Genomic DNA, 15,230 nt, shown 5'->3' on the forward strand with positions numbered 1-15,230 from the left:
TGTGTCATGGTGTAACTGGCTGAGATTCTCCCAGAGTGTCTGGGTCATGGTGTTTCTGGCTGAAATTTTCCCAGAGTGTCTGGATAATGGTGTAACTGGCCTAGATTATCCCAGAGTGTCTGGGTCATGGTGTAACTGGCCTAGATTCTCCCAGAGTGTCTGGGTCATGGTGTAACTGGCTGAGATTCTCCCTGAGTGTCTGGGTCATGTTGTAACTGGCTGATATTCTCCTAGAGTTTCTGGGTCATGGTGTAACTGGCTGAGATTCTCCCAGAGTGTCTGGGTCATGGTGTAACTGGCTGAGATTCTCCCAGAGTGTCTGGGTAATGGTGTAACTGGCTCAGATTCTCCCAGAGTGTCTGGGTTATGGTGTAACTATCTGAGATTCTCCCAGAGTGTCTGGGTCATGGTATAACTGGCCTAGATTCTCCCAGAGTGTCTGGGTAATGGTGTAACTGGCTGAGATTCTCCCAGATTGTCTGGGTAATAGTGTAACTGGCCTAGATTCTCCCAGAGTGTCTGGGTCATGGTATAACTGGCTGAGATTCTCCCTGAGTGTCTGGGTCATGTTGCAACTGGCTGAGATTCTCCCCAGAGTTTCTGGGTCATGGTGTAACTGGCTGAGATTCTCCCAGAGTGTCTGGGTCATGGTGTAACTGGATGAGATTCTCCAAGAGTGTCTGGGTCATGGTGTAACTGGCTGAGATTATCCCAGAGTGTCTGGGTCATGGTGTAACTGGCTGAGATTCTCCCAGAGTGTCTGGGTAATGGTGTAACTGGCTGAGATTCTCCCAGAATGTCATTGTCATGTTGTAACTGGCTTAGATTTTCCCACAGTGTCTGGGTCATGGTGTAAATGGATGAGATTCTCCCAAGTGTCTGGGTCATGGTGTAACTGGCTGAGATTCTCCCAGATTGTCTGGGTCATGGTGTAACTGGCTGAGAATCTCCCAGAGTGTCTGGGTAATGGTGTTACTGGCTGAGATTCTCCCAGAGTTTCTGGGTTATGGTGTAACTGGCTGAGATTCACCCAGAGTGTCAGGGTCATGGTGTAACTGGCCTAGATTCTCCCAGAGTTACTGGGTCATGGTGTAACTGGCTGAGATTCTCCCATAGTGTCTGGGTCATGGTGTAACTGGCCTAGATTCTCCCAGAGTGTCTGGGTCATGGTGTCACTGGCTGAGATTCTCCCAGAGTGTCTGGGTCATGGTGTAACTGGCTGAGATTCTCCCAGAGTGTCTGGGTAATGGTGTAACTGGCTGAGATTCTCCCAGAGTGTCTGGGTTATGGTGTAACTGGCTGAGATACTTCCAGAGTGTCTGGGTCTTGGTGTAACTGGCCTAGATTCTCCCAGAGTGTCTGGGTCATGGTGTAACTGGCTGAGATTCTCCCAGAGTGTCTGGGTCATGGTGTAACTGGCTGAGATTCTCCCTGAGTGTCTGGGTCATGTTGTAACAGGCTGAGATTCTCCCAGAGTTACTGGTCATGGTGTAACTGGATGAGATTCTCCCAGAGTGTCTGGGTCATGGTGTAACTGAATGAGATTCTCCCAGAGTGTCTGGGTCATGGTGTAACTGGCTGAGATTCTCCCAGAGTGTCTGGGTCATGGTGTAACTGGCCTAGATTCTCCCAGAGTGTCTGGGTCATGGTGTAACTGGCTGAAATTATCCCTGAGTGTCTTGGTCATGTTGTAACAGGCTGAGATTCTCCCAGAGTGTCTGGGTCATGGTGTAACTGGCTGAGATTCTCCCAGATTTTCTGGGTCATGGTGTAACTGGCTGAGATTCTCCCAGAGTGTCTGGGTCATGGTGTAACTGGTTGAGATTCTCCCAGAATGTCTGGGTCATGGTGTAACTGGCCTAGATTCTCCCAGAGTTTCTGGGTAATGGTGTAACTGGCTGAGATTCTCCCAGAGTGTCTGGGTAATGGTGTAACTGGCCTAGATTATCCCAGAGTGTCTGGGTCATGGTGTAACTGGCTGAAATTCTCCCTGAGTGTCTTGGTCATGTTGTAACTGGCTGAGATTCTCCCAGAGTTTCTGGGTCATGGAGTAACTGGCTGAGATTATCCCAGAGTGTCTGGGTCATGGTGTAACTGGCTGAGATTCTCCCTGAGTGTCTGGGTCATGTTGTAACTGGCTGATATTCTCCTAGAGTTTCTGGGTCATGGTGTAACTGGCTGAGATTCTCCCAGAGTGTCTGGGTCATGGTGTAACTGGCTGAGATTCTCCCTGAGTGTCTGGGTCATGTTGTAACAGGCTGAGATTCACACAGAGTTTCTGGGTCATGGTGTAACTGGCTGAGATTCTCCCAGAGTGTCTGGGTTATGGTGTAACTGGCTGAGATTCACCCAGAGTGTCTGGGTCATGGTATAACTGGCCTAGATTCTCCCAGAGTGTCTGGGTAATGGTGTAATTGGCTGAGATTCTCCCAGATTGTCTGGGTAATAGTGTAACTGGCCTAGATTCTCCCAGAGTGTCTGGGTCATGGTATAACTGGCTGAGATTCTCCTTGAGTGTCTGGGTCATGTTGCAACTGGCTGAGATTCTCCCAGAGTTTCTGGGTCATGGTGTAACTGGCTGAGATTCTCCCAGAGTGTCTGGGTCATGGTGTAACTGGATGAGATTCTCCAAGAGTGTCTGGGTCATGTTGTAACTGGCTGAGATTCTCCCAGAGTGTCTGGGTCATGGTGTAACTGGCTGAGATTCTCCCAGAGTGTCTGGGTAATGGTGTAACTGGCTGAGATTCTCCCAGAATGTCATTGTCATGTTGTAACTGGCCTAGATTCTCCCACAGTGTCTGGGTCATGGTGTAACTGGATGAGATTCTCCCAGAGTGTCTGGGTCATGGTGTAACTGGCTGAGATTCTCCCAGAGTGTCTGGGTCATGGTGTAACTGGCTGAGAATCTCCCAGAGTGTCTGGGTAATGGTGTAACTGGCTGGAGATTCTCCCGAGAGTTTCTGGGTTATGGTGTAACTGGCTGAGATTCACCCAGAGTGTCAGGGTCATGGTGTAACTGGCCTAGATTCTCCCAGAGTTACTGGGTCATGGTGTAACTGGCTGAGATTCTCCCATAGTGTCTGGGTCATGGTGTAACTGGCCTAGATTCTCCCAGAGTGTCTGGGTCATGGTGTCACTGGCTGAGATTCTCCCAGAGTGTCTGGGTCATGGTGTAACTGGCTGAGATTCTCCCAGAGTGTCTGGGTCATGGTGTAACTGGATGAGATTCTCCCAGAGTGTCTTGGTCATGTTGTAACAGGCTGAGATTCTCCCAGAGTTTCTGGGTCATGGTGTAACTGGCTGAGATTCTCCCAGAGTGTCTGGGTCATGGTGTAACTGGATGAGATTATCCCAGAGTGTCTGGGTCATGGTTTAACTGGCTGAGATTCTCCCTGAGTGTCTGGGTCATGGTGTAACTGGATGAGATTCTCCCAGAGTGTCTGGGTAATGGTGTAACTGGCTGAGATTCTCCCAGAGTGTCTGGGTTATGGTGTAACTGGCTGAGATTCTTCCAGAGTGTCTGGGTCATGGTGTAACTGGCCTAGATTCTCCCAGAGTGTCTGGGTCATGGTGTAACTGGCTGAGATTCTCCCAGAGTGTCTGGGTCATGGTGTAACTGGCTGAGATTCTCCCTGAGTGTCTGGGTCATGTTGTAACAGGCTGAGATTCTCCCAGAGTTACTGGTCATGGTGTAACTGGCTGAGATTCTCCCAGAGTGTCTGGGTCATGGTGTAACTGGATGAGATTCTCCCAGAGTGTCCGGGTCATGGTGTAATTGGCTGAGATTCTCCCAGAGTGTCTGGGTCATGGTGTAACTGGCTGACAGGATGATGCAATACTGTACCTGTAGGCTTGAGGTGTAATATTGTTATCTGGCCAGCAGAGGGAAAATTTCATTTTTCATCTTTCATACTCCCACCAATCTGCAGTGAAGACTGTACAGGTAAAGTTTCCCCGAGGTACAGATCTAGGATCAGCTTCTCCTTCCCCAATCCTAACCTTATCCATTAGTGGGGGAAATGCAAAACTAACCCAAGATCAGCGTGCAGGGAAAACTTCACCCTATATTCAATGGTACCCTGTTCCCTATATAGAGCACTCACTACTATTGACCAGGGCCCACGGGGCTCTACACTATACAGCTAAATGCTAATAGGACACTATACAGCTAAATGCTAATAGGACACTATACAGCTAAATGCTAATAGGACACTATACAGCTAAATGGAGGAACTAATGTCATTGGTATAATTGAACATTTATGTCCCACAACATCTAATCTGTCTTTGTTTTAAGAATTTAAAAACAAAACATGCTGTTGAAAAGACTATCAAAAGGTGTGTGTGTGTGTGTGTGTGTGTGTGTGTGTGTGTGTGTGTGTGTGTGTGTGTGTGTGTGTGTGTGTGTGTGTGTGTGTGTGCTTGTGTTAGTGCTGAGCAATTAGTGCTTTTTGAGGTCTGTTCAGTTTCGGTTCAATTACAAAAAAAATAATAACGGTTTTCGAATTCAATAATTAAAAAGAACATGAAATAATTGAGTTACAATGGTTTTAGAGCTTTTTAATGGACATTTCAAAGCCAAAAACAGTGAACATTCAATTGCCAAAACATTGAAAATATTCCATTGTCCCTGTCAGGTCCACACTGGGTAGTGATCAATAGAAAAATAGGAAATCACTATGAAATAATCCAATATTTCAGTTGTGTATGTGTTCCCCATACTGTACTGTCTTTAGTCATCCTGTTTAGCTAGCATGTCTAAGTATACTGCACAACCGTCTGAACAAATCATTTTACTAGTTCTTCAGAGTAGATGAGGTACACTTTCACCAACTGTCTCTGTCCCTCTCGTAGTTGTGTTGTGTACATTCCTCTGCCATGTGGTCTGTGTGTATCTAACCTAACGTAGCAGGTGTAAAAGTGTATCCACCCGTCCAGAGATCTGTATATAGTGACAAGATGCTCATGTCTATGCCCCTAACAATGGGAGTCGTTGTCCTGTGTGAGCGATATTCAGACCACCTCCAGATATATTAGAAAGCTGTTATTGTGATATGAAGATGCAGAATTATGCCTCTGACATTCTTCTGTCTGTCTGTCTGTCTGTCTGGGGGAGAGGTAACTAAGGGTCAAGGTGCTGAACCTCTGGGCTGAGCTGATGTCTGGTGTCACTGATGGAATCACTAATGATCAATAACCCCTTGACCCCTGTGAAATAAAAAACTGGAGGGGAAATCACACAAGACTGACAGCCTGTGAGTTTATTAAAATCATTCAGTGATTACATGGCAGTTTAGAGAGCAACAGGTCTTTATCTGGAAAGGGTAAATAACATAACAACAAAACATTATCTTAACTCACATCAACTATCCACTGAGTGTACAAAACATTAGAAACATCTTCCTAATATTGCGTTGCACCCCAACCTTTTGCCCTCAGAACAGCCTCAATTTGTCGGGGCACGGACTCTACAAGGTGTCAAAAACATTCCACAGGGAAGCTGGCCCATGTTGATTCCAATGCTTCCCACAGTTGTGTCAAGTTGGCTGGATGTCCTTTGGGTGGTGAACATTCTTGATACACACGGCAATCTGTTGAGCGTAAAATACCCAGCAGCGTTGCAGTTCTTGACACACTCAAACCGGTTTGCCTGGCCCCTACTACCATACCCTGTTCAAAGACACTTAAATCTGTTGTCTTGACGATTCACACTCTGAATGGAACACATACACAATCCATGTCTCAATTATCTCAAGCCTTAAAAAAAAAGCCTTTTTTTTACCTGTCTCCTCCCCTTCATCTACACTGATTGAAGTGGATTTAACAAGTGACATCAATAACAGATCATAGCTTTCACCCAGATTCAACTGGTCAGTCTATGTCTGGGAAAGAGCAGGTGTTCCTAATGTTTTGTCCACCAAGTGTAGAATTAACACCTGTCAACAATACCTTTAATGTCATTGATATAATTCAATACATTTACATTAGTTATTCATTGATTTGTACAACAAGCTATTGTATTACAGACCTGCACTAAGTACTATACCTTCTCTGTAACCCACAGATAAGAGAATAACAACATTATCTCTTCATACTACTAACATCATAAGAATAATCTACATCCTATTCAATATCATAACATTTATAATCAATAACATAATTATCTCTATACTACTAACATCATAACAATAATCTACATCCTAATCAATATCATAACATTTATAATGAATAACATCATTATCTATATACTACTAACAACATAACAATAATCTACATCCTAATCAATATCATAACAATTATCTCTATATACTACTAACATCCTAACAATAATCTACAACATTTATAATCAATAACATCCTGAGGTAAACACAAAACTAAAATAACTTGAGAAAAAGTTGACCCCTTTATTTAAGTATGAATAGATGATTATAATAATACATGGACTAATAATGGAAACACTTCAAGATAAAGAATCTAAGAGAAACACTAAATAAGATAAAGACAAAAGCAAAAAACTATAAATTCTGTAACACAAAACAAACCCATGTTACCATGGTAGCAAAAAACTAAAACTAAAAGGAATAATGGTGGTTGCAGTCACTTCTTTTAGATTTCTTCCAAGGTTCTAGAAAGATAAACTAATTCTGAACATGTTATTAAAATTAGAACCACTTAAGGTTTGTCACCACATTATAAACACCAGTCCACTGCTGACCATAGATTTAAAACACAAAACTGACCTAAGATCAGCATGTAGGGTCAGCGTCATTCTACTCCTACTCAGTCCCCTGGGCTGCTCTCTCCTCTCCCGGTCCAGCTTCAGCTCTGGAGCTCAGAGAGACCATCTCCATGGCATTGGCATCAACATAAAGATCCAGGCTGCTCACCCTGTTCACTCTCTTCTGCCTCCTGGTGGTCTAGGGAGACACAGCACCAAGAGTCAGACATTTCAAATCAAATCAAATGTATTTGTCCCAGATTTGCAGGTGTTATCGAAGGTGCAGCGAAATGCTTGTATTTCTAGCTCCAACAGGGCAGTAATACCTAGCAACAAAATAAATAATCACATAATCCAGAAAAATACAATAAATAAAGAAATCAGTGTCAGAGTCTGGAATATAAATATATATACTGTAAATATGTGTTCCTAATGTTTGGTATACTCAGTGTATATATACATATAATGGTGTGTAAAGACAGTATAGACAGTATGTGGATAGAAAAAGTGTGTACAGCAGTAGTTATATAGGATGAGCCATGACTAGAATACAGGATATACAGTGCTTTCGGAAAGTACTAAGACCCCTTGACTTGTTCCACATCTTGTTACGTTACAGCCTTATTCTAAAATGGATTAAAAATTATTATTTTTTTCATCAATCTACACACAATACCCCATAATAACAAAGCAAAAACTGATTTTTAGACATTTAGCAAATGTATTAAAATAAGAAACGGAAATATCACATTTACATAATTATTCAGACCCTTTACTCAGTACTTTGTTGAAGCACCTTTGGCAGCGATTACAGCCTTGACTCTTCTTGGGTATGACGCTACAAGCTTGGCACACCTGTATTTGGGGAGTTTCTCCCATTCTTCTCTGCAGATCCTCTCAAGCTCTGTCAGGTTGGATGTGGAGCATCACTGCATAGCTATTTTCAGGTCTCTCCAGAGATGTTAGATCCGGTTCAAGTCCAGGCTCTGGCTGGGCCACTCAAGGACATTCAGAGACTTTCATGAAGGATCTCTGTACTTTGCTCGGTTCATCATCTTTCTCTCAATCCTCACAAGTCTCCCAGTCCCTGCCACTGAAAAACCTCCCCACAGCATGATACTGCCACCACCATGCTTCACCGTAGGGATGGTGCCAGGTTTCCTCCAGACGTGACGCTTGGCATTCAGGCCAAAGAGTTCAATCTTGGTTTCATCAGACCAGAGAATCTTGTTTCTCATGGTCTGAGGTCTTTAGGTGTCTTTTGGCAAACTCCAAACGGGCTGTCATGTGCCTTTTACTGAGGAGTGGCTTCCGTCTGGCCACTCTACCATAAAGGCCTGATTGGTGGAGTGCTGCAGAGTTGGTTGTACTTCTGGAAGATACTCCCATCTCCGCAGAGGAACTCTGGAGCTCTGTCAGCGTGACCATTGGGTTCTTGGTCACCTCCCTGACCAAGGCCCTTCTCCCCCGATTGCTCAGTTTGGCCGGGCGACCAGCTCTAGGAAAAGTCTTGGTGGATCCAAACTTCTTCCATTTAAGAATGATGGAGGCCACTGTGTTCTTGGGGACCTTCAATGCTGCAGAAATGTTTTGGTACCCTTCCCCAGATCTGTGCCTCTTGCCTCGACACAATCCTCTCGGAGCTCTACGACAATTCCTTCGACCTCATGGCTTGGTTTTTGCGCTGACATTCACTGTCAACTGTGGGACCTTATATAGACAGGTGTGTGCCTTTCCAAATCATGTCCAATAAATTGAATTTACCACAGGTGGACTCCAATAAAGTTGTAGAAACATCTCAAGGATGATCAATGGAAACAGGATGCACCTGAGCTCAATTTCGAGTCTCATAGCAAAGGATCTGAATACTTATGTAAATAAGGTATTTCTTTTTTTCCCCTTTTCAATACATTTGCGAACATTTCTAAAAACCTGTTTTCACTGTCATTATGGGATATTGTGTGTAGATTGATGAGGAAAAAAATAGGTTTCATCAATTTTAGAATAAGGCTGTAACGTGACAAAATGTGTACAAAATTCAAGGGCTCTGAATACTTCCTGAATGCACTGTGCATATAAAGTGGGTAAAACAGGATGTAAACATTATTAAAGGGACCAGTGTTCCATGACTATGTACATAGGGAAGCAGTCTCTAAGGTGCAGGGTTGAGTACCGGGTGGTAGCCAGCTAGTAACAGTCACTAAAGTTCAGGGCAGGGTACTGGGCGGAGGCCGGCTAGTGGTGACTGTTTAAGAGTCTGATGGCCTGGAGATAGAAGCTGTCGCAGTCTCTCTGTCCCAGTTTTAATGCACCTACACTGTCTCCTCCTTCTAGATGGTAGTGGGGTGAACAGGCTGTGGCTCGGGTGGCTGAGGTCCTTGATGATCTTCCTGGCTTTCCTGTGACACCGGGTGCTGTAGATGTCCTGGAGGGCAGGCAGTGTGCCCCTGGTGATGTGTTGGGCTGATCGTGCCACCCTCTAGAGAGCCCTGAGGATGCATTCTGTGCAGATGCATACCAGGCGGTGATACAGCTCGACAAGATGCTCTCAGTGGTGCATCTGTAGAAGTTCATGAGGATCTTAGGGGCCAAACCGAATTTCTTCAGCCTCCTGAGGTTGAAGAGGTGCTGTTGCTCTCACCTCCTCCCTGTAGGCTTTCTCGTTGTTGTTGTTAATCAGGCCTACCACTGTTGTGTCATCAGCAAACTTGATGATTGAGTTGGAGACGTGCGTGGCCACGCAGTCACTGGTAAACAGGGAGTACAGGAAGGGGCTGAGCACGCACCCCTATGGGCCCCCTGTGTTGAGGATCAGGGTGGCAGAGGTGTTGCTGCCTACCTTCACCACACACGTCGGTGGCACTGTGGTATCCTCAATGCGGGAGAAGAAGGTGTTTATCTTGTCTGGGAGCGAGGCGTCGGTGTCCCATACGTGGCTAGCTTTCCCAATATAATCTGGGATTGTCTGGAGTCCCTGCCACATACGTCTCGTGTATGAGCCGTTGAATTGCTCATACTTTGTCCCTGTACTGTCGTTGTGCCTGTTTGATACACATCCATGTTCACAGTCACCTTGCCACTGGTGTCTCTCCCCCTCTCATTCTCTCCCCCTCTCGTTCTCTCCCCCTCTCGTTCTCTCCCCCTCTCGTTCTCTCCCCCTCTCGTTCTCTCCCTCTCGTTTTTCTCGTGTGTTCTCTCATAATCAGTACAGTACTGAAGAACAAACCCAAGATAGTGCAACACAAGTCAAAGATACACATCTGGTTAATCACACATCTTAAACAGAGATATAGACCAATGTAGAATCTGAACCCTGCTCATAGACACAAACATTTAAATGACTTGTAACGTCTGAGTAAATGTCTTTACCTTGTAGTACAGGTAGAAGGTGGTGATGGCTGTCAGTAGGATCAGCAGCACTACAACGTGTCTGATGATGAAGGCTGGCAGAGGAGAGGCTGCAAACAGAAACACCTTTGATGAGGGGACTGGTCATCATCACATAGATCTGTGGGAAATCTGTCAATGACAAAGTTAGAAGTCTGGTTCATGTTCAGTTACCTGTGACGGTGAGGGAGAGGAGCTCACTCTCAGAGGAGAAGTTATGAGAGAAAACATAATTGTCATAAACACAGCTGTAGTTCCCTTGGTGGGAGCCATCTGCAGCAGGGAAGAGGAAGGCAGCAGAGTGATTGACAGCTGGCTGAGTCTGGGTTCTGTTGGAGCCGGTGAACGTGAGGAGGAAAGAGCCTCCTGGGTACTGTGGCTGAGTGGAGCAGGTGATGGTGAAGTTGTAGCCCCTAAATACTTCAGGCCCCTGGTGGCCCCTGGAGACCCCTCCAATTGAGTCAGTCAGGAAGATATCAGGCTGGACCAGGAGATCTGTAACAATAAAAGAGAACAAGAAAAACCTCTTCAACTAGTTTCCTATAGATATGACAATAACATCAGCATGTAACAGTGCTAGCCACCCTCCCTCACAGGGCAACATGAGTAGTGGGCCTACAGTCACTGAGACAACATATGTTGATATCAGGCTGAAGCAGGACATCTGGAACAAGAGGAGAGAAAAAGAAAACGTAGCTCCTCAACTACTTTCCTCATTTAGATATGACAATAACATGACATGTGACAGTGGTAGTGAGTAGAGACGTTCACTGAGATAACACTCAAATACAAAATCATTCTGCGATATTTAAGTTGTATTTGATTCCTACTTGACTGAGTGATTTATTTTGCAGACTTACAAGCAAACAGTCATTGTGAGAGGGGAATAGGAAGTTGTATGAATGAAGGAAATCAGTTGAATATCATTATAATATCTTGTTATTACCTGAGCAGATCACTGTGACTACAGGAAAGAGATCATTTTTTCTCCAACACTCCCTCAGTGAAGGCTCAGACCCAGAACAGATAACACTAAACCCTCTAGTGGTGTTTCCAGGTAGAACTGAAACAGTGGAGCCACAACCCAGCTGTCTACACACTACTGCAGCTACAGCCTCCTTGTTCAAGTCTTCAGCTCCCACAGTCCTCCACTCTCCCTCGTCGTACTGCTCCACTCCACCAGCACAGCGACTGCCTCCTCCCACCAGCCTCACATCATCAGGCTCTGTGAAAAGAAGAGAGAGAGACAGTAATCTTACTATTTTCTCACTAAAACACATCTACAGTGGGCTCCAAAATTACTGGCAACCCTGACTGCACAAACAATACTTAAAAAAATATAAACAATACTGTACTTTATGAATGTTTCAATGGAACCAACCAAACTCATACAATTATTTAATACAAAATAAATGTCACCAAAATCAAGGTTTCATAATTATTGGCACTCCTCATTTAGTACTTAGTGCAACCACCTCTGGCAAGAATAACAGCATGGGGTCTTTTCCTGTAATCTTTGACAAGGTTAAGGAACACATTTGGAGGGATTTTGGACCATTCCTCTATGCAGATCCTATCAAGATCCTTCACATTCTTGGGTTTGCGCTTATCAACTGCCCTCTTCAAATCAGCCCACAGATTTTTGATTGGATTGAGGTCCGGCGACTGAGATGGCCTTGGCAGAACATTGATTTTGTTGTCACAGAACCATTTCTGTGTGGATCTTGAGGTATGTTTTGGGTCATTGTCTTGTTGGAATGTCCACCTACGGCCAAATCCCAGCCTTCTTTGTCAGCCGAAATTGCCTGATACTTGGTGGAATTCATTATGCCATCCAGTGCCCCTGGACCTCTGGAATTAAAACAGCCCCAAATCATCACTGACCCACCACCATATTTCACCGTGGGTATGAGGTGACTCTCCTTGTATGCATCTCTGTTTCGACGCCAAACATGTCGATGCTGTATCTGACCAAAACGTTCAATTTTGGTCTCACCTGAACAGAGCACCTTCTTCCAGTCATAATTTAAATGACGTTTGGCAAACTCCAAGCGCATGCGTCTGTGTCTTGGGGTCAGAAAGTGCTTTCTTATGGCAAACCTTCCAAAGAACCTGTGGTTGTGGAGGTGGCGTCTGATGGTGCTTTTTGAAACCTGGTGACCCCAAGACGCCACCAAGGCCTGCAATTCGTTCACAGTGATTCTTGGGGATTTTGTTGCTTCTCTCACCATCCTCCTCCCTATCCTGGGAGGCAAAATGCATTTGTGTCTTCTACCCGTGAGGTTTTCAACTGTTCCATATCTTTTTTTATTTTTAATAATTGCCCTGACAGTGCTCAGTGGTATATTCAATCGTTTGTGGATCTTCTTGTAGCCATTACCAGATTTATGAAGGTCTACGACCATCTGTCTCTTTTGAACTGCCAGTTATTTTGTTTTCTTCATGGTGTTGGATGACAAAGGGATATTGTATGCGTGTTACCTCATTTTTATACCCTAGTGAAACAGGAAGTGATGTAATGGCTCAATATAGTTCCTTAAGACTTAGATACACTTAAATAAGTGGAATTTAATTCCTGGTTGATAGAATAATTATTAATGACTAATTATTACACCCTGAAACTGTGTGAAATGTGTTAGAATGTGTGAGTGTAGGACCAGTAAAGATTATGACATTGAGCTACTATTTAGCAATGTGAGTAAGAGTTAGACCAGACAACAAGGGACAAGGAGAACTGGCTACAGACAACTGGGAAACCAAGATAAAGAGGCCTCCCAATTAAGGGAGGAGAGAAACGGTTAGGCTTTTTAAGGAGTATGAGGACGGCGATAACTAAGGAATGCAGCCTATGATAAGAACATGTGTATGTGACCTGATGGTTAGGAGAGCAGAGGAAAACAGCCTGCCTAAAAGGGGTGGGGTTTTTGTATGACGTGTGAGTATAAAAGATGGACTCTGAAATTGTGATGAACAGAATTCTCAATGAATAAAGGCCTGACTATGCAGACCGGGACTCTGTCTGTTTATTGATCCAAAAGCATTACAACCTTTTGGGAGACGCACAGAGACACTGAAATAGTTGAGTTCAACCATTGAGATTAAAATATTCACTTAACACTGGGTTAATTTTGGTAGATGTTATTTACAATAATCTTTAAGGGTGCAATTAATTGTGAAACCTTGATTTGGAGGACATAGATTTTTAATTTAATCAATAAATGATTTTGGTGGGTTCCATTGGAACATTAATATAGTACAGTATTTCTCACATGTTGGTATTTTCAGTTTCTCTCTATAATTATATTGTTTATATTTCTTTAAGTATTGTTTGTGCATTGCCAGACAGGGGTCTCAGTAATTTTGGAGCCCACTATATATTGCCTCTCATATTCTTCACTCCAGGCGAGAATCAATGTTGATTGAGTGACAAACTGTTTCTTACCTGAGCAGGTGAGTCCAACAGCATTACCAGGTAGGCAGGTGTTGTTTTTTCTGTCTGAGGTGTCACAGTCCAGGAGAAGGGACTCATTGCCTTTACACTGGAACTCTTTATCCCAGGTCTGACCCTCACCTTCTCCATAGAGCCCCCCCTGTAGAGCTGCAGGAGCCCCACAGCCAAGCTCCCCACAGACTACCTCTGCATCCTGCTGGTCAAAGTCAGCTTCACACACTGAGGCCCAGGACTGATTGGACTTCACCTCCAGTCTCCCAGAGCAGAGACCATCTCCATCCACAAGCTGCACAAACTCTGGAGAAAAAGAGTTGGTTGAACATTCAATCAGTTTTGTTGATGACACTGTCAAGGACTAAACACAAATATGTTGGATAAAAGATTGTAGTTTGCTATGTTTGATACTGTAAGAGGTAGAAATGGGTTCTTAGTCACTCAGGACAGGGTTGGGAATAATGCAGGCAGGAGACAGGAATAAGTTCACTTCACTTTATAGAAAATAAACAGCTGGACATCCATCAGGCAGCTTCACTTCAGTAACATCTGAACTACAATGATCTGCCCATGCACATCTCCCATAAACCAATATGACAAACGCAAATATAATGTTTAAATACATCTAACATCTCTCCCTGTCTTTAAATGAAATGAAAAACACATAAAACATGATACATGTAAATCTTGTATAATGTACCAATTAAATATCTCAATATTACCAGTGTCTTACCTGAACAGATCACATGATGATAATATCCACCATAACAGTCAGCAGGTGCTGCTTCACACTCTCTAATAGTAGACTCATCTCCACTGCATCTACTCCATAGTGTGGCTCCTCCTCTTCCATCTTCAACCAGAGGTCCTCTAGATACAGCTACAGCATTCCCACAGCCCAGCTCTCTACACACAACCTTAGCCTTTCTCATGGTCCACCCTATAGTACATTGACCTGACCACTCTCCTCTGGCGAAGAATTCCACTGTCCCAGAACAGGAAGTGGTCCCATTCACCAGTCTGACTGAGTGTTCAGCTGTAAACAGCAGAGAGGAAAACACAGTGGTGAGGACAGATTATGACAGGGCTTCTGTTATTCTAACAGCAGTAATGCTTTGTGGTTGACAAGTATTAGTAGTTCCATAAAACAGTACTTGTTATTGGGTTTTAGAATGGTGTGTATGGACACATGAATTTCTCCATGTGGGATAATAAAGTAGACTAATATTGAACTGCTATAATCACTGTAGATGTATACTCTACCTACCTGGTGGACTGACGCTTTGAGCCTGGATATCTAGAGAGAGAGAGAGAGAGAGAGAGAGGCTGAGGTTAAATGAACATCAACATGACCTTTCATGATGTGATGGGGAAGATAGGCTTATCGATGGTATGATGCAACAACACACGTGTGTACACACACTATAGATACAAAAGTATGTGGACACCCCTTCAAATTAGTGGATTCTATTTCAGCCACACCCCTTCCTGACAGGTGTATAAAATCGAGCACACAGCCATGCAATCTCCATAGACAAACATTGGCAGTAGAATGGCCCATACAGAAGAGCTCATTGACTTTCAACGTGGCACCGTCACAGGATGCCACCTTTCCAACAAGTAATTTAGTAAAATGTCTGCCCTGCTGGAGCTGCCTCGGTCAACTGTAAGTTCTGTTATT

The 15,230-nt window shown here is 44.1% G+C and overlaps 1 protein-coding gene across 1 annotated transcript; it reads right to left on the reverse strand.

Moving 5' to 3' along the window:
- Positions 1-5,849: 5,849 nt before the first annotated feature.
- On the reverse strand, positions 5,850-14,481 carry LOC123487899 (deleted in malignant brain tumors 1 protein-like). Its single transcript, XM_045218871.1, has 6 exons — positions 14,283-14,481; positions 13,547-13,852; positions 11,051-11,329; positions 10,279-10,599; positions 10,087-10,175; positions 5,850-6,916 (listed from the first exon to the last, which is right to left on the reverse strand). The coding sequence occupies exons 1-6, from the start codon at positions 14,479-14,481 to the stop codon at positions 6,776-6,778; spliced, it is 1,335 nt and encodes a 444-aa protein (XP_045074806.1). The 3' UTR covers positions 5,850-6,775.
- Positions 14,482-15,230: the final 749 nt, after the last annotated feature.

The sequence above is a fragment of the Coregonus clupeaformis genome, unplaced genomic scaffold (genome assembly GCF_020615455.1).
Source record: "Coregonus clupeaformis isolate EN_2021a unplaced genomic scaffold, ASM2061545v1 scaf1866, whole genome shotgun sequence".
Taxonomy (NCBI): domain Eukaryota; kingdom Metazoa; phylum Chordata; class Actinopteri; order Salmoniformes; family Salmonidae; genus Coregonus; species Coregonus clupeaformis.

What these genes read in the sequence shown, in the direction of transcription:
- LOC123487899 (XM_045218871.1), bottom strand. Translation starts at nt 14,481, where the DNA reads ATGAGAAAGGCTAAGGTTGTGTGTAGAGAGCTGGGCTGTGGGAATGCT. An exon ending in TCATCATGTGATCTGTTCAG is followed by an intron (nt 13,853 to 14,282) that starts GTAAGACACTGG and finishes CTTTTTCTCCAG; the next exon opens with AGTTTGTGCAGCTTGTGGAT. An exon ending in TGTTGGACTCACCTGCTCAG is followed by an intron (nt 11,330 to 13,546) that starts GTAAGAAACAGT and finishes TTCTTTTCACAG; the next exon opens with AGCCTGATGATGTGAGGCTG.